Source organism: Cetorhinus maximus, chromosome 5 (genome assembly GCF_964194155.1).
Source record: "Cetorhinus maximus chromosome 5, sCetMax3.hap1.1, whole genome shotgun sequence".
Lineage (NCBI taxonomy): Eukaryota > Metazoa > Chordata > Chondrichthyes > Lamniformes > Cetorhinidae > Cetorhinus > Cetorhinus maximus.
This window is the reverse complement of record NC_135883.1, coordinates 156,649,613-156,676,142: the sequence shown is the minus strand read 5'-3', so window position 1 is coordinate 156,676,142 and position 26,530 is coordinate 156,649,613. Positions and strand designations below refer to the sequence as shown.

Genomic DNA, 26,530 nt, shown 5'->3' with positions numbered 1-26,530 from the left:
CTTCCAGTCTGAAAAACAACTGTCCGCCACTACTCTCTGTGTTCTGTCTCTTAGCCAATTCTGTATCCACACTGCCAACCCCTTTAATCCCATGGGCTTTAATTTTACGAACAGTCTATTATGTATCAATTTGTCAAACATCTTTTGAAAGTGTATAGACATAATGTCAACTGCCCTCATCCAACATTAACCATTAAATATCTCAATGAAGCTAGTCAAACATGATTTATCTGTAACAAGACAGAATTTCCTGCCACTGAACCTCAGTCTGGACCCAGCATTCCAGCAGCATCCAGTAACCTGAGAGAGATGCAATGTATCAGCTTCCACAAGGGTATATGTCGACTGCAGTAGTGGGATTCATGCCTGGCATATGGAGCCTTTATTATACTAGGAAAATTCAGCAGCCACTGCTGGAGTAGGAACATGAGTTTGGAATCCCATCCCACCATGGGCAGGATTTTCTGTGCCCGCTGGAGTCGGCATGATCGGTGGCGTGAGCGGATAATATGGCGCGATTGGTTTCATGACAGCAGTAAACCAGTTTGCGATTGCCCGCTCAGCCCGCTATCGGACATCATTGTAACTCATTAGGAAACTCATTGTAATACATCTGCATATCATTATCATTCAGCCCGCCAGAATCGTACCCCCCTTCCCCGGGTCATCCGTCCATGTCAGCAGGATAGTCCGCCAACGTGTTTCACTACAGCACATAAAAGGAGTGAGCTTGGTGGCCTGCACTTTGAGGGTAACTCGGAGGTGAGTACACAGTAACTTTGTGCAGCTCTCGCCAGGGTCACCTGTTGGACTTCAAGCTTCAGGAGAATCGGGGGGTTCGGGGTTAAGGGCAGCCCTGCCATTGAGGCGACTGATGGGAGGAGGGCGGGGAAAGGCAGGCCTGGCATTGAATATAGTGCCCAAGTATTCAGTGCGGGTGGGTAGGGTGGGTGAGGGAAGTGGCTACACATTAGGGAACCTGTATAAAGTGGTCATTCCTCTGCAACTGAGACAGCTCAGGTGCAGCCACATTGATATGGTTGGGGTCGGGCTCCTGGCTTACCTGCCCACTCAAGCAACACAGAGGCAGCAAATTGCCACCAAGTGCCCCAGAGCTCCACGTACACCACAGCCGACCCACCCGCCCTCAGCCCACCCCACAGGCAGACTGCAAATTCATGAGCATTTTAGTGGGCTGCAGAGCAGTTGGATGACTGCGCACATTGTACAATCTCCTCGCTAAAGCTGGCCGTGGAGCAGTCACTGCAGGAGACGCTCACACTCCTTGCAATGTCAGCATTCCAGTTTGGACCCGTCTCCCCAATAGCTCAAGCTAATAGGGCAGCCATGCAGCGCACTATTCTCTGACCATCCAAGTGGTGGCCAGCACTCTCCGGGAAGTGTTATGGGGCCGTTACACTTAACCAGGACAGGTTCTTAGTGCACCCATGCTAACCACATGTCTCTCACTTTCATCCTGCAGGCTGAGTACATCAGGATCATGGAGCCTGGTGAACTAGCTGTGTGCCTGATGGCCTACAGGATGCAAAGACGTTGGAGGAGAGAGCGACTGAGGATCCTGGCTGCATAGAGGCAGGAGCAGCAACCTCAGGAAGAAGGGGCGGCTGGTGCTCCAGCAAACGTCACCCAAGAGCCCCAACGAGCCATTGCAGGCCAGCGCCTAGCCACATCCAGGGTCTATAGATGCTGCCTGTCATTCCTGCAGATGACCAGGAACCAGTGTCGCCGAAGACTGCACATGTCTGGGGAACTGGTCGGTCCCATCTCCCGGCTCCTGCAGGATTTGGTGCCATGGGGACATGGAGGGTATCTGATGCCAGTGGCTGTGAAATTGACAGTGGCACTCAATTTCTATGCCAGTGCCTCTTTCAGGGCTCCACGGGTGACCTCTGTGGGGTATCACAAGCTTCCACCCACAAATGCATCCATGAGATCACGGATGCCATCTTCACGAGGACACACAACTTTGTGCATTTCACCAGGGACCAGGACAGCCAGGAAGCAAGAACGATTGGATTCTCCCAGATCTCAGGTTTCCCATAGGTGCAGGGTGCGATTGACTGCACCATGTGGTGCTCAGGTCTCCATTGCAACATAGTGGACTATATCAACCACACGTGGTTCCATTCGCTGAATGTGCAGCTAGTGTGCGACCACTAGAAACACATCCTGCAGGAGTGCGCACGGTTTCCAGGGAGTGTGCACAATGCCTACATCCTCAGTCGGTCACAGATCCCTGGAGTTTTGCAGGGTCCACAGAGGCTGCAGGATTGGCTCCTTGGGGACAAGGGCTACCCGCAGAGGCCGGGGCTGATGACACCTGTGCGGCAGCCTCAGACTGCAGCAGAACAATGGTATAATGAGGCTCACGCTGCAACTCGTAACTTGCTGGAGCAGAACATCAGGATGCTGAAGATGAGGATCTGCTGCCTGGACAAGTCTGGTGGAGCCCTGCAATACACTCCGCAGAGGGTGACACACATTGCTGCGCCCTTTACAACCTGATCCTACAACATGGAGAGGAGCTGGCTGAAGAGGAAATGGAGGAGCTGCACGTCTCCTCTGATGAGGAGGACGCTGAAGGGGGTGAGGGTGAGGGTGAGGGGGCCCTCGGAGGCGGCGATGATGGTCATGAAGCCCTCGCACTGACTAGATGAGGCAGGCGTGCTCAGGAGGCCCTCATAGCTGCTAGATTTGTGGAGGATGATGATGACATACAGTGAGGAGACACCATAGTTCCTCACATCACATCTGTTAATGTTTGACTCCAGTCTGGCTTATGGCAGCGCAAATACCCTCTGTGATAATTCTCCTGTCATGGAGACACAGTGGAGGCCCTAATAGTTGCTTAATTGCAGGAGAATGATGATGACATGGAGTGAGGACACTCCATAGATCTTCACATAGCCTCTGACAAAGACTGTCTCCTGTCTGGCTGAGGGGCAGGTCGGCTGTGCTCTGTGATCAGGGACATATCATAGAGACACAGCCATGAAACTTTAGAAGCATCTGATCCTTTGTCCACCTTCAGCATCTGAGCCCTTCAGCAGCACAGCGTCACTGGTCACAGATGCTGAAGAGACGGGGGTCAGCCCCTCCTTAAAGGTGCTGAGAGCACACTGAGAGAATGAGCGAGCTCTGTGGCACCTGCCCACTACATTCTGGCAGCAATGACAAGCACTGTCGAGGTGCAGACATCAGTAATATTTCCCGGGGTAGAATTTTCCGTTCGTCGTGCGGGTGTGCGCCCGGTCTGAACGTGTGTAAAATGACGCAGGATGACATCAGGCGAGCATCCCGACGTCATCGCTCCCTCACGCGATATTTCAGTGGGCAGGCGCGTGCAGCAGTCGGCAGCTCGCCCGCCGACAATTAACAGGCTCATTAAGGACATTAAAGGTCCAAGTGAATGAAATGTTTCACCGCCCGTCCGACCTTACGGTTGGTGGGTGGGTGAAAAGGCCAAGCGGCCTTTGGATTTTTTGTGAAACCTCATCCACGGGCAGGATGAGGTTTCGATCAGTCATCCAAAAAAATTTAAATGTTTAAACTAATTTCTAACACATCCCTGCTCATCTCACAGTGTCACATGAGCAGGGACATGTTATTAAAATTTTTACAATCTTTCTTTTTATTCCAAGAATCTCCATCTCCGTGAGGCAGCTCTGAGCCTCAGGGAGCTTTTCCTTTGCTTAACCGTGTGCATGTGTGAACTTCTGTGCTGGCCCTCCTCTCCCCCTACCCCTACACAGGCAGTGCTGAGCGCTGTCCTGCACCTTTCACACCGGGCAGGCCTTAGTTGGCCCGCCAGCGTCAAATAACGATTATGGCCCATTCACGGGCGGCTGTTGGCTCCCCGACCACTTCCACTTTGCCCCCAGCGAGCCCGCCCAATGAGGGCAAATTTCTGCCCCAGGGAGTGTGAGGCCGGACCATCACTTTGCTCTGACGGTTGCACAGAGCAGAGGGAAGAGGCCCTGGACTGAGACACCTGCCTTTATCTTCTGCAGAAAGGTTTCATATCTGAGTGACAAAAACACTACTCATCAGAACAAGGGGCCATAGGCTGGGAGACATTCTTGAGAGTCGGGTGGGCTGGATACTCTATGAGTCATTTAGATGGATGGGCCTGGAGAGTGCACCTGCTGATCCTCCTCCCTACAGGTGCCCAGGGGCCCCAGGCTGACCACTAGCAGGGGTAGCCGGGCTGAGATCGAGCTGCCTGGCACCCATCTTGCGTACACATTGTTGGAGGCTTACTATGAGCATCAGCAATGGAGTTGAGCCCACACAGCAGTGCAGAAGCAACATCCTGGTCCAGTGTTAACCTCAGTGCATTGGCATGTCGGCACTGTCACCTCAGGCTGAAGGCTGGCAGACTCCTCCATCATGCATTACAAACTGAGGAATGCAGTGGACATCCCTTCCTGATGTTCCTGAGCCTGCCTTTGCAGCTCCAGCAACTGTGACATGACTGAGTCCAGAGGCTCGTCATCTGACTCAGACTCAGCACAATTCTGGCCTCCAGCGGTCCTCGGAGTGCTAGAAACCTCGGGGGTCACTGCCTCCGCCTGCTGTGCGATGTGCTCACCACATTGTGATCCCAAGGCTACTCTAAGGCTCGGTCCCACCAAAGTGTATCTCTGCGCTGGTGGAGGGTGAGGGTCAGCACTGTGATGGGACTTCAGGGAGGGTGCCTCCAGATTCCTGCACAGAGGTTTCTTCGGGGCTTGTTTGGAGGCGCTGGGTTGTGGACTCCATCGGCTATTTGGCAGATGTGCTTACGCAAGCAAGGGGAGATAATTAGTGCATGGCATTGGCCTGTGAAAGAGAACATGTCATTCACAGCATAGTTGTCTAATGGATGTTGCACTGCTGGACCCTCACTTGTAAGAGCACCGCTGACCTCACCGTCAGCACTGGACCGGTCCAGATCATCACCAGCCAGCTGGGCGGCTCTGTTTTCAAATTCCGTGAGGACCTTGATTTCAGCCATTCCGCCATTGGGCTCTTGAGCCAGCTGTGAGTGATGGCCCTATGGATGTGCGATGGGTTTTTGAGTGTGTGTGTTGAAAGCGATGAGAAGAATGGCTTTTCTATTTTTGTTTGCTCATTGGGATGTAGGCGTTGCTGGCTAGGCCGGCATTTATTGCCCATTCCTAATTGCCCTTATTCAGAGGGCATTTTTCAGAGTCAACCACATTTCTGTAGGTGTGGAATCACATGTAGGCCAGGCCAGCTGAGGACAGGAGATTTCCTTCCCTAAAGAACATTACTGGGTTCTTATGACAATCGACAATGGTTTCATGATCATCATCAGACTTTCAATTCCAGATATTAATTGAATTAAAATTTCAAACTCTACCATCTGATGTGGTGAGAGTTGAACCTGGGTCCCCAGAGCATTACCCTCTGGATTACCAGTCCAGTGACAATACCACTACACTACCACCTGCCCTAATTACCCTGGTGTAACGGGGGAGATCTTACCCTGACTTAACCTGTCGGAATGAGGAAGTTCATTCATCCTCTTGCAGCACTGGGTGGCTGTCCTCTATTGAAGGGCGTTGGCACTGACCACCAATGCCACCACCTCCTAAGCCGGGTTAGTGCTGTTGATGCCCTTCCTGTGGCCAGAGTGGGGGTAGAGGACATCCCGGGAGCCCCCACAGCATCTAAACGGTGCTCGAGGGGCGCGTCGCTGAACCTGTGGGCTGCAGTCTTTTCCGTTTCAGGGCCATGTCTTAGGTGCAGCAGTTGTGGTCTGGAAGCACTGAGATGTGTGCCTGCAGCTGGACTTTAAATGTGGTGCTCGGCGTGATGCAGCGGCGGGGTAATGGTGAGAGGGCGAATGACAGCCCGCCCGCCATGGAAATAGCGCGTTTCCCGGGAGTACATAAATAATGTGGTGGGTTTGGGATGATACGGCGTGAAAACCCACCATCGTTTTACCTGCCTGCTTCGGCACTGAGTACGAATCTGGGAAGATTCCGCCCCATATGTGGGAAACCTTCCTATTCTGGGAGCATAAAGTCTGCAGATATCAAAGGAATAGCCCAAGTGGCACTTCTACCCACTGGGAACAAGTGAACAATGAAGCCTCTGGGATTGACAATGGGGGGATTTTTCGGTCAGTGTCTCAGTCTACACACTTAGGTTGAAACAAGACAGATCAAAGATCGAAAGGTTGTTTTCTATTCCTTTGTTATTTTGAGGGAACATTGGATGTACCTGCAGCATTAGAGAAATGTGAATAATTGAAAAGTCTGTCCAGGCCGGTCTCTATTGCACTATTCAAATCCATTCCATGAACCATTGTTCCAATCCATTGGAAATGTAGGAATTCTTCCTCTTCATAATTCTAAGACAAAAAGAGCAGAATGTATTACCATATGACACAACTGAACTCCCTCTGTAAAGCGTCAGTGTTCAGAGGGCATCCTAGTTTCCCAGGTGTGGTAGCAGCATTCATGTCCTGGATGGGCTGGGATTGAAAGAGAGTTAGGAGGTTTGATGGAATTCTTGGCATTAACACTTCCTGGTTCATTTTCCTTTTTCTTTCACTCTTTCAGCTTTAGCGTTGTCCTGCACTATTGGCCTTGCTCCTCCCCTTGGGTTTTCAATAAAAAAAAATTAGAGAGTGTTATTGGAAGCCTTTTACACTGAATCAAGCCCCTCTGAGTGTTCTCAGGGCCAGGGAGAGAAGTCTTGAGCCCTAGTGCTTCTCCTGTTTCCCAGCCCCTTAATCCCACCCCCACCTCCTCCCCCCACCGGCCCCCAACCCTCTTCCCTCAATCATGCAGGATGATTTATCCCCATTCAACATTCACCAATTAATTCACTAAACGATCACAGAAAGGTCCCAGTAAAATGGGAAATCCCATTGTTAGCATCTGGCTGCAAATATCATCTGATATTTATGCAGCATGGCTCATTAATAGTAAGAGCAAGAATGATACAATGCAGTGTTAGTTTGATTGCACCCAAAAGGTGATCCCACCACGACCACTAAATGAACCAGAGATTACAGATATTACTTTAACAGCATTGTATAATATACCCCATTACTTATTTATAACACTGCAGACGATAACACTGATTTTGTTCACTGCCTCAGCCCTCATTATAATATTCCACGCATTGTCCTTCCTGGCAGTGATGACAGTAAATTAATATTTGTGGAAATATTCTAAACTTGCACCTCAGATTAACTACAGAAGATCTATCCCATTCTATAAAAGCAGTAGAATACTTTATTCTGCCTTAGGTGCATATTATTCAATACAATTATTTCACACAAGGACTATTACTGGATTCTACTTTATCAGTAATCTCATAGGCTAGAAATATCAAATACTTCCTGATCAACAAAGTGCAATTATGGAACAACATGGTCTTCACTGTCAATGAGAAGCATTGGAACCCTAATGTGCCTCTGTGCAACACAATATTTAGAAGGCCAGAGGACAAAGTCTGAATGGTTCACATTTGTATTTGTATTTTCTTGTTCAGCAAGTCTGAACACTCTTCTGATTGCTGCTTCTTACTAGGATATATTTTTAATATCTAGTATGCAACACAACTTCATCTTGATGTTTCAATGCCTCAAGGAAACATTAAAAGCACCAAGATAGAGTAAGCTAATAGTTAAGTAGATAAAAAGATTGAAATCAAGGGAAAAGGCACTTAAGAATCACATAGGGTGTAAAATAGATTACTGATTCTCTATGAGCCCATTACGCTCTTGTGTCCTTGTAATTCCACTCCACAAAACATGCTCACAGTAAACTTCCATCAGCAAGAAAATAAACAGAACTCCAGAAATGATTCAACTTCCTGATGGCAAGATAATTATGGATGATAAAGGCCATTTGGACCAGCTTATCGGATCCATCCAGAATGACACACAAACATACTATTATGAGCAGGAGTGAGCCATTTGGCCCATTAAGCCTGCTCTGCCATTTAACAACATTCCCTAAATTATAACAGTGATTACAACTCAAAAGCTCTTAATTGGCTATCAGGTGATTTGAGACATTGTGAAAGGTGCTGTATAAATGCATGTTTAACTTTCTTTCATTACACCTGCATGGATAGGCAGAGTGACTGTAGCAATGGTGATATTGCAGGACCAATGCTGATTCTCTTAGGATAATTAATCACAGAGCACTTGACTAGTGTTAGCAAAGTGACTACAAAGAAAACACTACATTTACAAAACAATTCAACTCTGTAACAATATAACCTTGCCATTCTGACTTCACTGGCACCAACTCATCGTATACCTTAAATGGCATCGGTCCCTTGTATGCTAATGCCACTAACCAAGGATTTGACATTCTGATATCTACCAGCAGCTCAGAAAAATTGTAGAGAGAATCGTTGTTCTGAATTTTTCAGAGTAGAATGATACATGGTACAAACATTCCGTACGGCCATCACTCAAGAACTGGATTGATTCCCCTGCGCCCAGAAGCTGTCGTACAAGTTGTGTTGAGCACTGAATTTACAGCCTATCCACAGGTTCAATATGATGTTGCATATCATTTGCACTAAATAAATGTCAAAATACAATTTTTTTAAAAATCTGCTTGTTCCTGAGATCTGTGCAAAAGAGGGAAATTAAGTGGAAAAGTGTAATTTATGCAGAAGAATCCCTAAAAGGAAAAAAAAAAGTGACAGCAACTTTCAGTGTGACCGAGCACTGGAGTGTGACCTCAACAGAGTCCTGAGAGTTTGGTCAATTGAGGGAACATAAATCTCTTTTTAAATGTCTAATAATGTTTATATTTGGCATTTAAAAATTAACTGCCAATACTGTTTAAATTCTAAATCTCATCCAGCGGCCCAACCAGGGAGAGAGTATCTAAACACTGGGTGCAGCTGTAGATAGCTTGCAATGTTTTTCTGTACCTGGGCTCAGCTAGTGCCATTATTTTCAGAGCACATGAATTCAAACATTTCAGTGCAACTTAGCACTGGAGTGTGACCTCATCGCACTGCTGGGAGTTCAGTGAGGAAGGGAGGAAGGTGCAATTCTGTTTTTTCTCACTTTTTCACCTGTAGGAACTGGTACTTGCTCTACTACATGGGAAGGAGCTAGCTGTTTGGTGAGGATCTGGTCTGTGGTGCAGGTCTATTCTATTCCTAAGGTTTCAAATAGCATAGGAACTAATGGTAAGATTAATAAAATACATAAAATAAAATAAATAATTCAATAAAATAATTAAGTTGTTAATTAAAACACATAAGGAAGGCAGCACAGGTGATGTGACACAGCTGCAGCATGTGGGATCTGGATACCACTGTCATCCAGGGCAAACACAAAGCCATTCAAGTGGAGGGAGCTATAATGAATATAGTGATAGTCGTGGACAGTATAGTGAGGGAGAATGACACTGTTCTCTGCAGCAAAGAATGAGAGTCCAGGCAGCTGTGTTACGTGCCCGATGTCAGGGATAGGGCTATTTGCTCAGGGCTGGAGAGCAACTTGCACTGGGAGGGGGAGAACCCAGTTGTCATAGTCCATGTACCAATGACATAGGCAGGAGAAAGAAGGAGGAACTACATAGTCAGTGTGAGGAACTAGGCACCAAATTAAGAAGCAGAACTCCAAAGGTGATAATCTCTGGATTATTCCCTGAGCCATGTGTAAATTGGCATAAGACAAATTGACTGGGACAAGTGTTCTAGCGAGCTACATAGCTGGGGAAACAGAGAGGCGTAAAACTAAATAAAGGGTGTGAGGCATCAAGCTTGTGTGGGTATTGAAAATCAAGGTGTAGAGACAAGGCAGAGGAGCAAAATAGTAATATAGGAAATGAGGGTTAGAGAATGGCAGGGACAGAGAGAAAAAAAACTTAAGAATACACCAACAGTCAAGGCTATTTATTACAAAGATAACAAAAAGACAAAACCAAAGACTCTGTATCTGAATGCACAAAACATTCAGTACATAGTAAATTAATTGATAGCACACATTGAAGTAAATAAATATGATCTGAGAGTCATTTCAGAGAAGTAGCTGCTAGGATGACAAGGATTGGGTTCTGAATATTGAAGGGCAAATGACATTCAAGAAGAATAGGAAGCTCGGTAAAGGTGGAGGGGTAGCACTGTTGATCAAGGATGGCATTGGTGCTATGGTTAGAGATGACCTTGGTTCAGGGGATCAGGATGTCGAGTCGGTTTGGGTGGAGATGAGAAATAGTAGGGCAAAGAAGTCACTCGTGGGAGTGGTCTACAGGTCCCCTAAAAGTAACCACAGTATAGGACAAAGTATATAAGAAGAAATATTGGGTGCTTTTGATAAAGGGATGGGTGACTTTAAACTAGATATAATCTGGACAAATCAGGCTTGCAGTGATAGCCTGGATGAAGAGTTCATGGAATGCTTTCGAGATTTTTTTTTAGAGCAGCAGAACTAAACAAAGAACAGGTTATATTAGACCTAGCGCTGTGTAATGTGACAGGATTAATTAATGACAAAAACAAAAAGCTAAAAGCTACTGCGGATGCTGAAGGGCCATGGAGGCTCGAAACGTTAACTGATTTCTTCTCCGCCGATGCTGCCAGACCTGCTGAGTTTTTCCAGGTAATTCTGTTTTTGTTTTTAATTAATGACCTCAGAGTGAAGGCACTCTGAGATAGCAGCAACTACATTATGATTGAATTTTATATCCAATTTGAAAGGGAGGAAGGCGGGTCTAAGACTTGTATTTTAAACTTAAATAAGGGTAACTACATGGGCATGAAAACTGAGCAAGCTGAAGTGAACTGGGATACTAGGCTAGGGGATAGATCAACAGAGAAGCAGCTGAATGCATTTAAGGGGATATTTCAGAATACTCAGAATAAGTATATTCCTATGATAAGGAAAAATCCTAAAGGGAGGACCGATTATCCATGGTTAACTAAAGAAGTTAAAGAAAGCACCAAACTGAAGAAAAAAGCCGATAATTGTGCATCGTTGAGTGGCAGGTCAGGTGATTGGTCAGAATACAAAGAATGGCAGCGAATTACTAAATGGCTTATGAGAAGGAAGAAATTAAAGTATGAGAGGAAGCTAGCTAGAAATGTAAAAACGGATAGCAAGAGTTTCGACAGTAAAGAAAAGGAAGGGGTTATCAACAATGCTATCATGGAGCACTTGCTTAGAAATAACCTGTTCACTGAGGCTGTTTATCAACCTCCCATAGCTCTTTCTGTCCATTATCCAATCCCCTATTCATGCTAATGGCTCACAACATCCAGGGAGTGACAATCGCCTTCGGATTTCCACTCCGTTCCTTTTCACTCACCCAGGTGTGGGGGAGGGTCAGCATGTCGGGAAGGGTAGGGAGCAGTGAGGGGAGGCGGGGGATATTCACGGGGAGGTGGGAGTTCAGGTGATAGGTGGGACTATAGACGTGACTAGTGGGATAGTTGGGTCAGTGGGGGTTAGTCAGAGGGTCATTGAGGTAGTAAGTGGGGGTGGGGGGGGTGGTTGGGGGATGGTCAGGGGTGGGATTGTTTTGGGATAGTCATGGATTGGAGGAGGGGCAGTGAGTCCAGTGTTCGAAGGGGTGGGGTGTGGGGGTTAGTCAGGGGGCTGTAGTGTAATAAGGGAGTGGGAGGGTCAGGGGATAATCGCGGGTTGGATGGTGAGTGGTCAGAGTGGTGGAAGGTCTTTCTGTCCTCGTTCTGTCTATTATCCAATCCCTCACTCATGCTAATGGCTCACAACCTCCTTGGAGTGGAGGAGGGCCGAGGCGGGCCAGACGGGTGGCGGGGGTCCAGTGGTCGGGGTGGTGGGGTAGTCAGGGAGTGGGGCTGAGTTTGTGGGGCTGTTGGGAAATCAGGAGGTGGGAGGGCCAGGGGTAGGTGGAGGGGGTGGGGAGTAGTCGAGGTGGAGGGAGGTATTTGTGGTATGGGAGGAGTGTCTGGGGTTTGGGTGGTGGGCTATCAGATGGGAGCTCGGGGAGTGGGAAGGTTAGTCAGTGGGTTGTGGACCAATCATGGGGTGAGCGGACCACGGGGTAGTCTGGGGGGGGGTTGGGTTGTGGTGGGGGGTAGATGGGGCTTGGGGTGGTCGGAGATAGTCACGGTGTGGAGGAAGATCTGGAGTTTGGGTGGAAGGGTTGGGGTGCAGTGAGCGGCTTGGATGGAAATTGGGGCCTAGATAGGTGTGGAGGTAGTCGGAGGTTGGGAAATGTTTGGGGTGGGGTGGTTAGTCCGAGGATGGTTATTGGAGGGGTGGGGGTAGTCGGGAAATGGTTGGGGTTGGGGTGGTTAGTCCAGGGGTGGTAATTGGATGGGTGGGGGCAATCAGGGTTGGGAGGTTTAGTCAGATGGGTGGGGGGGTTATTTGTGGTTAGTGGGTAGTTGGGGTTGGGGATAGGGGTAGTTGGGCAGTGGGGGGTGGTCAGGGTGGGGGTGGGGTTTGTTCCAATGGGGAGTTGGAGGTTCAATACCATAGGTAGCCAGGAGTTAGAAGTGGGTTTAATCTGTCTAACTTTTCCTGGGTAACTATTCTGCTAAGAGAGTCGGAACCATCCAAAGTCACTGATGTAAATCGGAGTATCGGATAGTTCCCAGTATAGGATAATTGCCCATCGGGAGTTTAAACATTCCTGGACAAATCCTGTGCAGTCCTTGCATGGGCACATCTGCGGTGTCCCCAGCACATCTTCAGGGGAACCTCCTGGGTAAAACTCCCCAGAGATCAGAAGTTCTGGGCCAATTTATATTACCCTAGCAAGGATGGAATGTAATTGTCACAGCCAAACCTGCTTTAAGGACACTGCTGTATTGATGTGACTTTCCAGGTATCTATGGTGTGGGGGTATCGCCTAAAACAAGACTTGGCTTCTTACAGATGTAACATAGTGAACTTAAGTCTGTTATAAATTTCCGAAATTGGGTTAGATTCAGTGAATACAGGAGTGGGAGGAATGTTCCCGACTCTAGAGACCTTCTCATCGTCCCTCTAACCTCTCTACTACCACGCCAACCGCTCTCTTGACCCTCTGCTGGAGATGGAAACCCTGATATTATGACTACACAAACTGGCAGTGGAGACCAATCAGCCGACAGCAGCTCATGTATAAAATGTTAATAAGACCCAAGGACCAATTTCATGATTCAGGATGAGCGACCATAATAAGAATTCTTCATCAAGATGGAGAGTGACGTACTTGATTCAGAGTAGGGTCCTGAATCTTAATAAAGGAAATTACGATGGTATGAGGCGCCAGTTGACTATGATGGATTGGGAACGTTACTAAAAGGGATAACGGTGGATAGGCAATGGCAAACATTCAAAAGCACATGGGTGAACTGCAACAATTGTTTATTCCTGCCTGGCGCAAAAATAAAACGAGAAAGGTGGCCAACCCATGGCTTACAAGGGAAATTAGAGATAGATTTCCAGATTTCCACATCCGCAGTATTTTGCTTTTAAATTAGAGATAGTATTAGGTCCAAGGAAGAGCCATACAGATTGGCTAAAAAAAGCATCAGACCTGAGCATTCGGAGCAGTTTAGAATTCAGCAAAGGAGGACCAAGGGATTGATTAAAAAGGGGAAAATCGTAAACTGACTGTAAAAGTTTATTTAGGTATGTGAAGAGAAAAAGATTGGTGAAGACAAAAGTAGGTCCCTTACAGTCAGAAACAGGGGAATTCATAAAGGGGAACAAAGAAATGGCTGACCATATAATAGTTACTTTGGTTCTGTCTTCACAAAGGAGGACACAACTAACATATCAGAAATGTTGGGGAACACAGGGTTTAGTGAGGGGAGGAACTAAAAGAAATCAGTATTATTAGGGAAATGGCATTGGGGAAATTGATGGGATTGAAGGCCGATAAACCCCCAGGGCCTGATAATCTACATCCCAGAGTACTTAAGGAAGTGGCCCTAGAAATAGTGGATGCATTGGTGGTCATCTTCCGAGATTCTATAGACTCTGGAACAGTTCCTACAGATTGGAGGGTAGCTAATGTAACCCCACTATTTAACAAGGGAGGTGGAAAGAAAACAGGTAATTATAGACCAGTCAGCCTGACGTTGGTAGTGGGGAAAATTCTAGAATCTATTATAAAAGATTTAATAGCTGAGCACTTGGAAAACAGTGGCAGAATCGTACAGTGTCACCATGGATTCACGAAAGGGAAATCATGCTTGACAAATCTACTGGAATTTTTTGAGGCTGTAACGAGTAGAGTTAATGAGGGGGAGCCAGTGGATGTGGTTTATTTGAACTTTCAGAAGGCGTGTAAAATTAAAGCGCATGGGATTGGGGGTAGTGTATTGAGATGGATAGAAAACTGGCTAACAGACAGGAAACAAAGAGTAGGAATAAACGGGTCTTTTTCCAAATGGCAGGCAATGATGAGTGGGGTACCACAGGGATCAGTGCTGGGACCCCAGTTATTCACAATATATTAATGATTTAGATGAGGGAATTAAATGTAATATCTCCAAATTTGCAGATGACACAAAGCTGGGTGGGAGGGTGTGCTGTGAGGAGGATGCAGATATGCTTCAGTGTGATTTGGACAAGCTGAGTGAGGGGGCAAATGCATGCCAGATGCAGTATAATGTGAATGAATGTGAGGTTATCCACTTTGGTAGCAAAAACAGGAAGGCAGATTATTATCTGAATGGCTATTAATTGAGAGAAGAGAATGTGCAACAAGACCTGGTTGTCCTCGTATACCAGTCGCTGAAGGTAATCATGCAGGTGCAGCAGGTGATAAAGAAGGCAAATGGTATGTTGGCCTTCATAGCGAGAGGATTCGAGTACAGGAGCAGGGGTGTCTTGCTGCAATTATACAGGGCATTGGTGAGACCACACCTGGAATATTGTGTGCAGTTTTGGTCTCCTTATCTGAGGAAGGATGTTCTTGCTATAGAGGGAGTGCAGCGAAGGTTTACCAGGTTGATTCCTGGGATGGTGGGACTGACATATGAGGAGGCATTGAGTCGATTAGGATTACATTCGCTGGAGTTCAGAAGAATGAGGGGGGATCTCATAGAAACCTATAAAATTCTAACAGGACTAGACAGGGTAGATGCAGGAAGGATGTCCCCGATGGTGGGGGAGTCCAGAACCAGGGGTCACAGTCTGAGGATATGGGGTAAACCATTTAGGACTGAGATGAGGAGAAATTTCTTCACCCAGAGAGTGGTGAGCCAGTGGAATTCGCTACCACAGAAAGTAATTGAGGCCAAAACATTGTATGTTTTCAAGAAGGAGTTAGATATAGCTCTTGGGGCGAAAGGGATCAAAGGATATGGGGAGAAAGTGGGAGCAGGCTATTCAGTTGGATGATCAGCCATGATCATAATGAATGGTGGAGCAGGCTCGAAGGGCCGATCAGCCTACTCCTGCTCCTAGTTTCTATGTTTCAGTCCATTCTCATGTTTGAGGGTTGGGGGATGCGCTGTCAATTCACCACAGTTTATGTACCCCAAAATTGGGCATTAAATAATTTCCCCACGTACAAACATGACAGAACGCAGTCAACTCTGAACAATACTTACCATGTGCTGAATGACTTCTGCGGGCTCAATGCAGTCACTTTCATTACAGAAGTCGATCACCTCTTGGAGCTCATCCTGTGCAGCAAGTTGCTGCCAGAAGAGGACAGACACAGTTAGGAAGAGTCTCAGCATCCTGGTGTCTGCTCAGATCACAGGTGAACGCACTGAATGACTCTCAGCACCTTCAGGTGGATCTGCAGATTGAGCAGAGAGCTCAGGTCTTTTTACATTGTTTCATGAAGATGATTTTCAATTTTGTTTAGCTGCAGGTAGCAACAAATTGTGTTGAAGAAACGCAATAGCTGAATCATTATGGAAATGTTACTTGACATTAGAAACCATTAACTCTCAGAGTGCCGGTTCCCGGGAAGTCTGAACACTCGGGAAGCTATTTTACAATTGATTCCAGTTCACACACTCAGGATTGTCAACCCTCCCTGTTTGGGAGTCGCCTGGAATGGAAGATTGATCTGCCGGCCGCTGGTGTTAGTGACCCGGGAGAAAACAATTTCACATTCGGGTTTCATGTCTGCACAGTTTCATTTCTTGGGTTTCCTGCAATGGCAGAAAGTGGGAACCCAGTGGCCATGCTGCACTCCAACCGCGGGACACACCACCATTTCCTCACTGAGTAGGTGAAGCTGGTGTGGGTCTCACTGCCCAATAACTTGAGCATTTCACACTGTTCCTATTTATTTCTTCCCCTCCTCTCCTGAGGTAACTGAGACTGGCTGAGGTTCATAACTCTTGGTAACGACTCTCACTGAAGTCCAGTTCCTGACACTGCCTTGGGTTCGCTGATGATTACACGATGTTCAGCAACATTCGCCGCTCCTCAGATACTGAAGCAGTCCATGTCCAAATGCAGCAAGACCTGGATAATGTCCAGGCTTGGGCTGACAAGTGGCAAGTAATATTTGTGCCACACAAGTGCCAGGCAATGACCATTTCCAACAAGAGGGAATCTAACCATCGCCCCTTGACGTTCAATGGCATTGTCATCACTGAATCCCCCACCAGCAACATCCTGACCAGAAACTGAACTGGACCAGCCATATAAATACTGTGGCTGCAAGAGCAGGTCAGAGATGTGAAATCCTGCGACAAACTACGCAGCTCCTGATTCCCCGAAGCCTATCCACCAGCTACAAGGCACAAGTCAGGAGTGTGATGGAATACTTCCCACTTGCCTGGGTGAGTGCAGCTCCCACAAGACTCAAGAAGCTTGACATTGTCCAGGACAAAGCAGCCCACTTGATTGGCACCACATACACAAACATTCACTCCCTCCACCATCGGCGCACAGTAGTAGCAGTGTGTATCATCTACAAGATGCATTGCAGGAATTCACCAAGGCTCCTGAGACAGCACCTTCCAACCCCACATCCACTACCACCTAGAAGGACAAGGGCATCAGACAGATGGGATCACCACCACCTGGAAGTTCCCCTCCAAGTCACTCACCATCCTGACTTGGAAATATATCACCATTCCTTCACTGTCGCTGGGTCAAAATCCTGGAACTCCTTTCCTAACAGCACTGCACTGGTTCAAGTAGGCAGATCACCACCACCTTCTCAAGGGCAACTAGGGATGGGCAATAAATGCTGGCCTAGCCAACGAAGCCCACTTCCCTTAATGAATAATTTAAAAAAGCTTTCCTGGCGCTGCCTCTCACCGGGTTACTTTATCCCTGGCGCTGCCTCTCACCGGGTTACTTTATCCCTGGCACTGCCTCTCACTGGGTTACTTTATCCCTGGCACTGCCTCTCACTGGGTTACTTTATCCCTGGCACTGCCTCTCACTGGGTTACTTTATCCCTGGCACTGCCTCTCACCAGGTTACTTTATCCCTGGCACTGCCTCTCACCAGGTTACTTTATCACTGGCGCTGCCTCTCACTGAGTTTCTGTTTCCTGGGCACTGATTCTCACTGGGGTGCAATTCCCCTGGCACTGACTGCCTGGGGTAAAAGGGAACCTGGAATGAGGGGGCACAGTGTAAAAATAAGAAGATGCCTAGGCATGTGCATCTTTTTAATGTTTTTAAGGCTTCCTACTGGGCAAAGAGGACAGGGATAGATAGTACAACCCCTCGAGACTGTCCCTCCATGCAGGCCCAACAGTCTATATGAGTGTCACTCCAGGATCCACTCAAACCCCTTGTCAACCTCTGGTGCAGGTATCCCTTCACCTTCCCCAATTCCACTCACTTTCGGACCTTTTCCCTGACCACATTCCCAATGCGATCCAGTCTCAGCTAGTAGCCTTTTAATGGTTCCAATATTATTAGCTCCCGTCAGGGTAAGCCTTCAACTTATTGTTTGCTTAAAGTCCCAACTAAAAGGGGTTCTATGCATTAAAGGAACATAATCTTAGACTGGGTCCCCAAATACAAGCCTTCTCCCCCAGGAGTTTCAAAGCCCACAAAATTATCTTAGGATGGGACATACATTGAGGCCTGTCTTAGCTGACCAACTTCTTTGAAAGTCAACAAATATCAGCTCTTAGACATCTTAATAAGACTTCAGGAGTAGCGTATTTATGCAGATTGCCGAGATAACACATTTTTAAGACTACACGTTTCACCTGCTTCAAAAACATACACATTTTATTAAAGCCCATTTTAGTTTGTAGCTTATACATGAAGTTATAAATGATAATTAAAGCTAAACAAAGCACATTAATAATAGTCTTAAACGCATGGAATTTATAAATCCAACTTACCTGCAAATATTGTTGGATAACGCAAACAGTAGCAATTAACAAAGATATTTACTCATGAATTCAAGATGGTGATATTGAATTTTGATATATCTCTGTCTCAACCCAGGGGAATTCTCAAAAGGTAAAACTGACGCTTTATGTTCCAAAGGTGACTGACTGACCTAATCCTCATGGTGTGAACTTTTAAATGCAGTGGGTGGAATCGTCTGTGCCCACTGGCGTCGGGTGTGTTTGGTGCTGTGAGCGGACAATATGGCAAGAAGGCCAAAAATGGGTTCCAGGGAGTTGTGAAACCAGTTTGCGATCGTCCTCTCAGTCCATCGATGGCGGGCCGTATTTCCATCCATTGGACATGGGGAACCTCAATGTCGTACACCTACATGTCATTGTAAGGCTCACCTGTCAGACTCATTCCTCCCCCGGCCGGATCATCCGCCCACGCTGACGTGATGTGTTTCACAACAGCATATAAAAGGCGTGCACTTGACGGGCTGCACTTTGAGGCAAACTTGGAGGCGAGTGCACAGTAACATTGCAGAGCACTCACCAAGGACGCCTGTTAGACTTCAAGGCTCAGGCGTGTTTTTCAGGGGGTTTGGGTCAAAGGCTGCCCTGCAGTTGAAGGTAGCGCACAAGCCCGTGTGGGGTGGTGGGTGGGGGAGTGAGTAAGGGAAGCGGCCACGCATTAGGGACACCTTGTATAAAGTGACCCTTACTCTGCAGCTGAGACAGTTCAGGAGCAGCCACATTGATATGATTGGAGTTGGGCCTCGAGCTTATCTGCCCACTCAAGCAACACAGAGGCATTAAAGTGCCACCAAGTGCTCCAGAGTTTATTACCCCTCGGGCACAGAATGTAAACAAATTAGTGTTTTAGTGGACTGCAGAACTGTTGGATGATTGAGCACATTGTACAATCTCTTTGCTAAAGTTGGCCATGGAGCAGTCACTGGTGAAGGCACTTGTAGCCCTTTGCAATGTCATCAACCCAGTTTGGACCAGTCTCCCCAATGCCATTTACAATCTGGTGCTGCAAACAGGAGAGGAGCTGGCTGAGGAGGAGATGGAGGAGCTGGAGGTCTCCTCCTACTCCGAGGATGTCGACCATGATGAGGGTGAGGAAGTCCTCAAAGGCGACCATGACGGGGATGAGGCCCTCACACTGGCCAAACGAGGCAGGCGTGCTCGGGAGGCCATCATTGCCTCTAGACTTGTCGAGGATGATGACAACATGCACTGGAGAGACACCATAAGATCCTCAAATTATATCTATGAATTTTTGAATCCTGTCTGGCATATGGTAGCGCACATACACTCTGTGATAATGCTCCTGTCATGGAGATGCAGGGGAGGCCCTAAAAGTCACTCGACTGCAGGAGGATGATGATGACATGCAGTGAGGACTCACCTAATATCTTTATGTAGCCTCTGAGAATGTCTGACTCCTGTCTGGCTAAGGGCAGCTCGCTTCCGCTCTGGGATCAGGGTCATGTCATAGAGACATAGCCCTGAAACTTAAGAAGCATCAGATCTTTTGACCACCTTAAGCACCTGAGCCCTTCGGGTGCACAGCGTCACTGGTCACAGATGCTGAGGAGATGGGGGACAGCCCCACCTTAAAGGTTCTGAGAACAGAGAGAGAGAGTGATGGATCTCTGGGACGCCTGCCCATGACATTCTGGCACCAATAACAAGCACCATCTAGGTGCAGGCTTCAGTAATGTGTCCAGGGAGTGTGAGGCTGGACCATCACCTTGCTCTGAAGGCTGCACAGAGCACAGGCAAGAGGCCATAGACTGAGATACCTGCCTTTATCTTGTGCAGAAACGTTTCATATCTGAGTGTCATGAACAGTGCTCGTCAGACAAGGAGACAGAGGATTGGCATCCTCTGGAGGCTGAGACCTGGAGGGCCCCAGCCAGCTTTTGGGGTCCTGCTGTGTGGTGTTGGCACCACCATTGGCCTGTGCAGCTGGAGCTGCTCAGGCCACAAGAAGAGGGGATTCAGATGTGCCGGACACTCCCGGCATCACCTGGATGGATGGCCTCAGGGTGTGCACCTGCTGATCCTCCCCCCTATGGATGCCCAAGGGCCCCTGCCTGACTCCTTGAGGAGAAAGGGTAGACTTACCCTGGTGGAATGGGGGAGGTCATTCATCCTCTTGTGGCACAGGGTGGCAGTCCTCTTGTGCAGGGCATTGGAACTGACCACACTGCCACAGCCTGCCAAGCCGGATTGGTGATGTTGCTGCCCATCCTGCGGCCAGAGCGGGGTTAGAGGACATCATGGCGAGTCTCCACTACGTCCAAAAGATGCTCGAGAGACATGTCATTGAACTGGGAGGGCTGCAGTCTTTTTTCCATTCAGGACTATGTCTTCTGTGCAGCAGCCGTGGGCTGGAAGCACTGAGAGGTTTTGCTGCAGCTACACTTTAAATATGGTGCCCAGTGTGAAGCGGTGAGATGATGGTGTGGAGGGCAAATGAGAGCTCGCCTGGCATGGAAACACTGGCCTGAATTTTCCCGTCGGCGATTTGGGGGCGGGGCCTGCTCGCCGACAGGAAAATGTTGTAGGATGACATCGCGAGGAACCCCCGACGTCATCCCGACCCCTTTAAATTTTTAGGAAGGTGGGCGGACAGCGAAATTGAGGCCATTGACAGGCTAATTAAGATAATTAAATACCTGCCTGTCCAAGCTAAAGGCCGGCGGGCAGGCCAGGAGCCCCAGCGGGATCCTGGTAAAGCATGAAACCTCATCCACTGGCGGGATGAGGTTTCATATCCGTTTTTAAAAAGTCTAATAAAGCTTATGTCATTTTTATTAACATGTCCCATCTCGTGTGACATTGTCCCATGAGGGGGACATGTTAATAATTTCAATATTTATCTATTTTTAGACTTTACTTACCTGTCACTAGTCTCCCTGAGTCAGGACTTTGCCTCAGGAAGCAGCGCACTTTGACAGATGGGGAATCCACCCCCCCACACCCTGCACAGGAAGCGCAAAGTGTTTCCCGTCGGGCAGGCCGCTGGGCGGACCTTAATTGGCCCGCCCACTCAAAATGGTGGCGGGCCCCGTTTCGGTGGTGGGGGTCGGCTGTCCACCCGCCACAGAGTCAGTGGGGCCCGCCCACCATCCGAGGGCCAAATTCTGCCCAGTGTGTTTCCTGGGAATGCATAAATAACACGGTGGGTTTGGGACAATAAGCTGTTTTCTGGCTGATGGGTAAAATGTTGTTTTACCCGCCTGCTACCGCACTTAAAGCAAATCTGGGACAAATTCCCCCAGTGCCTGCAGAGACAAAACAAGCTCCTATTGTCTATTTTATTAATAAATCTTATCACTGAAGAGTTAGTGAAGGCTAAATGTTTTCTTTCCAACCTGTGTAATGGGGTGTTTTGAAGTGACTGGCTGGTTGGCTCCCTTCCAAAACTAATTTAGCTTCAGGGTTTAGCTGTACTCTGTGTTTCTTTCAATTTTGGATTATACAAATGAACATACGAATTAGGAGCAGGAGTAGGCCACTCAGCTCCTCGAGCCTGCTCTGTCAATCAATAAGATCATGGCTGATATGAATGTAAACTGAACCCCACTTTCCTGTCTACCCCAATAACCTTTCACCTCTTTGTTAATTAAAAATCTACCTAGCTCTGCCTTAAAAATATTCAAAGACTCTGCTTTAACCACCTTTGGAGGAAGAGAGTTCCAAAGACTCACAACTACCTGAGAGAAAAAATCTCCCCTCCTCTCTGTATTAAATGAGCTGTCCTTATTTTTAAACAGTCACCTCTCGTTCTCGATTCTCCCACAAGGGGGAACATCCTCTCCACATCCACCCTATCAAGACTCATCAGGATCTTAAAGGTTTCAATAAAGTCAATTCTTACTCTTTTAAATCCTAGTGGATACAAGCCTAACCTGTCCAGCCTGTCCTCATAAGACAACCTGCCGATTCCTGGCATCAATCTAGTTAACCTCCTCTGAACTGCTTCTAACGCATTTACATCTATCTTTTAAGTATAGAGAGAGGTGCTGTTCACAATACTCCAGATGATTCATGCATGAGGATACCCAGATCCCTCTGAATCTCAGAGATCTGCAATCTCTCACCATTTAGATAATAAGCTTCTTTCTTATTCTCCCTGACAAAAATAACCAGTTCACAGTTGCCCACATTATACTCCATTTGCCAGATCTTTGCCCACTCACTTCACCTACCTATGTCACTTTCTAGCCTCTTTACATTCTCTTCACAATTTATTTTCCGATCTATCTTTGTGCTGTCAGCACATTTAGCAACTATTCCTTAGGTCCCTTTATCAAAGTCATTTATATAAATTGTGATAAGTTGAGGTTCCAGCACTGATTCCTGTGGCACAAGAAACATAGAAACTAGGAGCAGGAGTAGATCATTCGGCCCTTCGAGCCTGCTCCACCATTCAATATAATCACTGCTGATCCTCTATCTCAACACTTTCTCTCCATACCCCTTGATGCCACTAATATCCAAAAAATTATCAATTTCTTTCTTGAATATACTCAGCGGCCTGGCCTCGGCACCCTTCTGTGGTAGAGAATTCCACAGATTGAGCATCCTCCGAGGGAAGGCACTTTTCCTCATGTCAGCCCTAAATGGCCTGCCCCGTATCCTGAGAGTGTGGTCCCTGGACTCCCCAACCAGGAGAAACATCCTCTCTGCATTCAGTCTGTCTAGCCCTGTTAGAATTTTATACGTTTCAATCAGTTCGCCTCTCATTCTACTAAACTCTAGTTTTCCAGCAATTTTTGTTTTTGTTTCAGATTTCCAGCATCCGCAGTATTTTGCTTTTATCTGGTGAATACAGGCCCAGTCGAACCAATCTCTCCTCACACGACAGTCCTGCCATCCCCGGTATCAGCCTTGTGAACATTGGCTGCACTCCCTCTATGGCAAGTATATCCTTTCTTAGGTAGGGGAACCAAAACTGCACACAACACTCCAGGTGTGGTCTCACCAAGCTAAAAATAAAATACTGCGGATCCTGGAAATCTGAAACAAAAACAAAAACAAAAAATGCTGGAAAAATTCAGCAGGTCTGACGGCATCTGTGGCGAGGAAGACAGAGTTAACATTTCGAGTCAGTACGACACTTCATCAGAAATAAAGAGAAATAACAATGTCATGAAATATAAGCTGTTTAAGGGGAGTTGGAAAGGTGAAGCTGGTTAGAGGGCCAGTGATAGGTGGAGGCAAAAGAGAGATTGCCAAAGATGTCATAAACAGAAGGTCAAAGGGTTGTTGACGGTGGGGATATTAGCTAAAGGATGTGCTAATGGTGACATTATGAGTAGAAAGCAGGATGAGCAAGTGACAGATGGCCCAAGTGGGGGTGGGGTGGTGGGGAGGGGATTGAAATAGGCTAAAAGGTAGAGATAAAACAATGGATGGAAATAAATTTTTAAAATAATAATAGAAATAGGAAAAAGAAAAAAATATATACATAGAAAACAATAATAATTATAAGAAAAAAAGGGGATCAAAAAGTGGGTGGGGATGGAGGAGAGAGTTCATGATCTGAAGTTGTTGAACTCAATATTCCGCCCGGAAGGCTGTAAAGTGCCTAATCAGAAGATGAGGTGCTGTTCCTCCAGTTTGCGTTGAGCTTCACTGGAACATTGCAGCAGGCCAAGGACGGACATGTGCACATGACAGCAGGACAGTGTGTTGAAATGGCAAGCGACAAGAAGGTCTGGGTCATGCTTGCGGACAGACCGAAGGTGTTCTGCAAAGTAGTCACCCAGTCTACGCTTGGTCTCTCCAATATAGAGGAAACCGCATTGGGAGCAACGAATGCAGTAGACTAAATTGAGAGAAGTGCAAGTGAAATGCTGCTTCACTTGAAAGGCGTGTTTGGGCCCTTGGACGGTGAGGAGAGGGGAAGTAAAGGGACAGGTGTTGCACCTTATGTGGTTGCATGGGAAGGTGCTGTGGGAGGGGGTTGAGATGTAGGGGGTGATGGAGGAGTGGACCAGTGTGCAACTGAATGAGCGGTCCCTATGGAATGCCGACAGTGAGGGAGTGAAGGGAAAATGTGTTTGCTGGTGGCATCATGCTGGAGTTGGCGGAGAAGGAGGAGGGTGATCCTTTGAATGTGGAGGCTGGTGGGGTGATAAGTGAGGACAAGGGGGCCCCTATCATGGTTCTGGGAGGGAGAGGAAGGTGTGAGGGCAGATGTGCGGGAGATGGGTCGGACATGGTTGAGGACCCTGTCAACCACCGTGGGTGGGAAACCTCGGTTAAGGAAGAAGGAAGACATGTCAGAGGAACTGGTTTTGGAAGCGGCATCAGTGGAACAGATGTGACAGAGGCGAAGGAACTGAGTGAATGGGATGGAGTCCTAACAGGAAGCAGGGTGTGAGGAGCTGTAGTCGAGGTAGCTGTGGGAGTCAGTGGGCTTGTAATGAATATTGGTGGACAGTCTATCACCAGGAATTGAGAGAGAAATAGGCAACAGCTAACATTTAAGGAACGTATGCATGAATTAGGATAGTTATTCATTCCTGTCTGTTAAAAAATAAAACAGGAAAGGTGGCTCAAACATGGATTACAAAAGAAATGAGGGATAGTATCAGATCCAAGGAGGAGACATATAGAATTGCCAGAAAAAGCAGCAAGCCTGAGGATTGGGAGCGGTTTAGAATTCAGCAAAAGTGGACAATAAGATTGATCAAGAAGGAGAAAATGGAGTATGGGAGTAAACTTGCCGGGAACGTTAAAAACAGATTGTAAAAGCTTCGACAAACGTATGAAGAGAAAATGACAAATGTAGGTCCCCTACAGTCAGAAACGGGGGAAATTATAATGGGAAACTAAGAAATGCCAGAAAAATTAAACACATATTTTCTGTTCTGTCTTCACAAAAGAGGAAGATGTGGGGAGACAACGTCCAGTGGGCCGACCACCTGAAGGGTGAGCCCATGCATGGCAGGGAGTCACCAAGCACCCGGTACAGTGAGTACGAGCTGTCACTAGTGAATGAATAAAGGTTTCCCACCTGAAGTAGAAATTGCATCCAAGACTGGCTTTGTGTTGTTGATACCCAGAGAACAGGTCCCGAACCTTGTAGGGTAGTGAGACTCCCTGCTTCTATGTCTTACACCTCCAGGACAGCCGTTGCAGTTCGGAGCTGCATACAGCAGACCTGGACAACACCCTGGCTTGTCTGATGAGGGGGTAAGGAAAATTCATGCCACCCAAGTGCCAGGCTTGACCATGAACGATGGCATCACCATTGCTGAGACCCAAGCATCAACCTCCTGGGTGTCACCATTGAGCAGAAACTGAAGTGACCAACCTCACAAACACTGTTTCTATCCACCCAGATTAGAGACTTCATACTGGATCACCTCCTGCACACCCAATCCTCACTGCAAGGCAGACGTCTGGGTGTAATGTAATCCTCACCACTTTCCTGGATGGGTGAAGGTCCAGCAACACTCCAGGAGCTGACACAACCGTCCACAACAAATCAATCCCTTTAACCAGCACCACATCTATTAGCTTAAATATCCACACCCTCCACCATCGGTATGTTGTAGCTACAGGCTGTAATCTCTACAAGATTCACTGCAGAGAGTTACTAAAATGTTTAGTTCGGTGGGTGGGCGCGAGCCCCACCCGCTCGAGCGTGAAACGACACTCATTGATTTCAGCCAAACGTGCCGACGTCAACGCACAGTTACGCGATGGTTTGGTCAGCGGGTGCACAGCGGAGTCGGCAGCACGCCCGCTGACAATGAAAAAGCTGTTAAAGAATCAATTAACTTAAATTTTTCACTGATCATGCAACCTTATGGTTGGCAGGCAGGCAGAAAGGCCAAGTTGCCTTTGCACTTTTTTGGAACCTCATCCAAGTGCAGGATGAGGTTTCCAAAAGCAAATAAAAAATAAAAAAGAAGTTTTAAAAGTTAATTAATAACATGTCCCTGCTCATTTTTGAAATCTTTATTTTTGTTAAACGCTTCATGTTCCTGAGGCGGCTCTGTGACTCAGGGAGATTTTGAATCACTCACTCGTGCACATGTGTGAAGTTAGCGCTCGCCCCGCTCACCCTCCTCCCCCGCCCGCAGAGGCAGCGCTGCTGCTGCCGCTCCTGTTTCACGCTGGGCCGGCCTTCATTTACACCTCCAAATCCCACAACCTTCACCAGCTAGAAGGACAAGAGCAGCAGGACAATGGAACACCTTCACCTCCAAGTTCCCCTCCAAGAT

At 47.4% G+C, this 26,530-nt stretch overlaps 1 protein-coding gene across 1 annotated transcript in view; it reads right to left on the bottom strand.

The window, feature by feature from the left end:
- Window positions 1–15,733, bottom strand: part of LOC144680382 (heme-binding protein 2-like) — a 36,711-nt gene extending 20,978 nt beyond the window's left edge. Inside the window, exons 1-2 of the mRNA XM_078541348.1 lie at window positions 15,553–15,733; window positions 6,253–6,382 (exon numbers count right to left, since the gene is read on the bottom strand). Coding sequence (XP_078397474.1) covers window positions 6,253–6,382; window positions 15,553–15,684 — 262 coding nt within the window. The 5' untranslated portion in view covers window positions 15,685–15,733. The remainder of the gene's footprint in view (window positions 1–6,252; window positions 6,383–15,552) is intronic.
- Window positions 15,734–26,530: the final 10,797 nt, after the last annotated feature.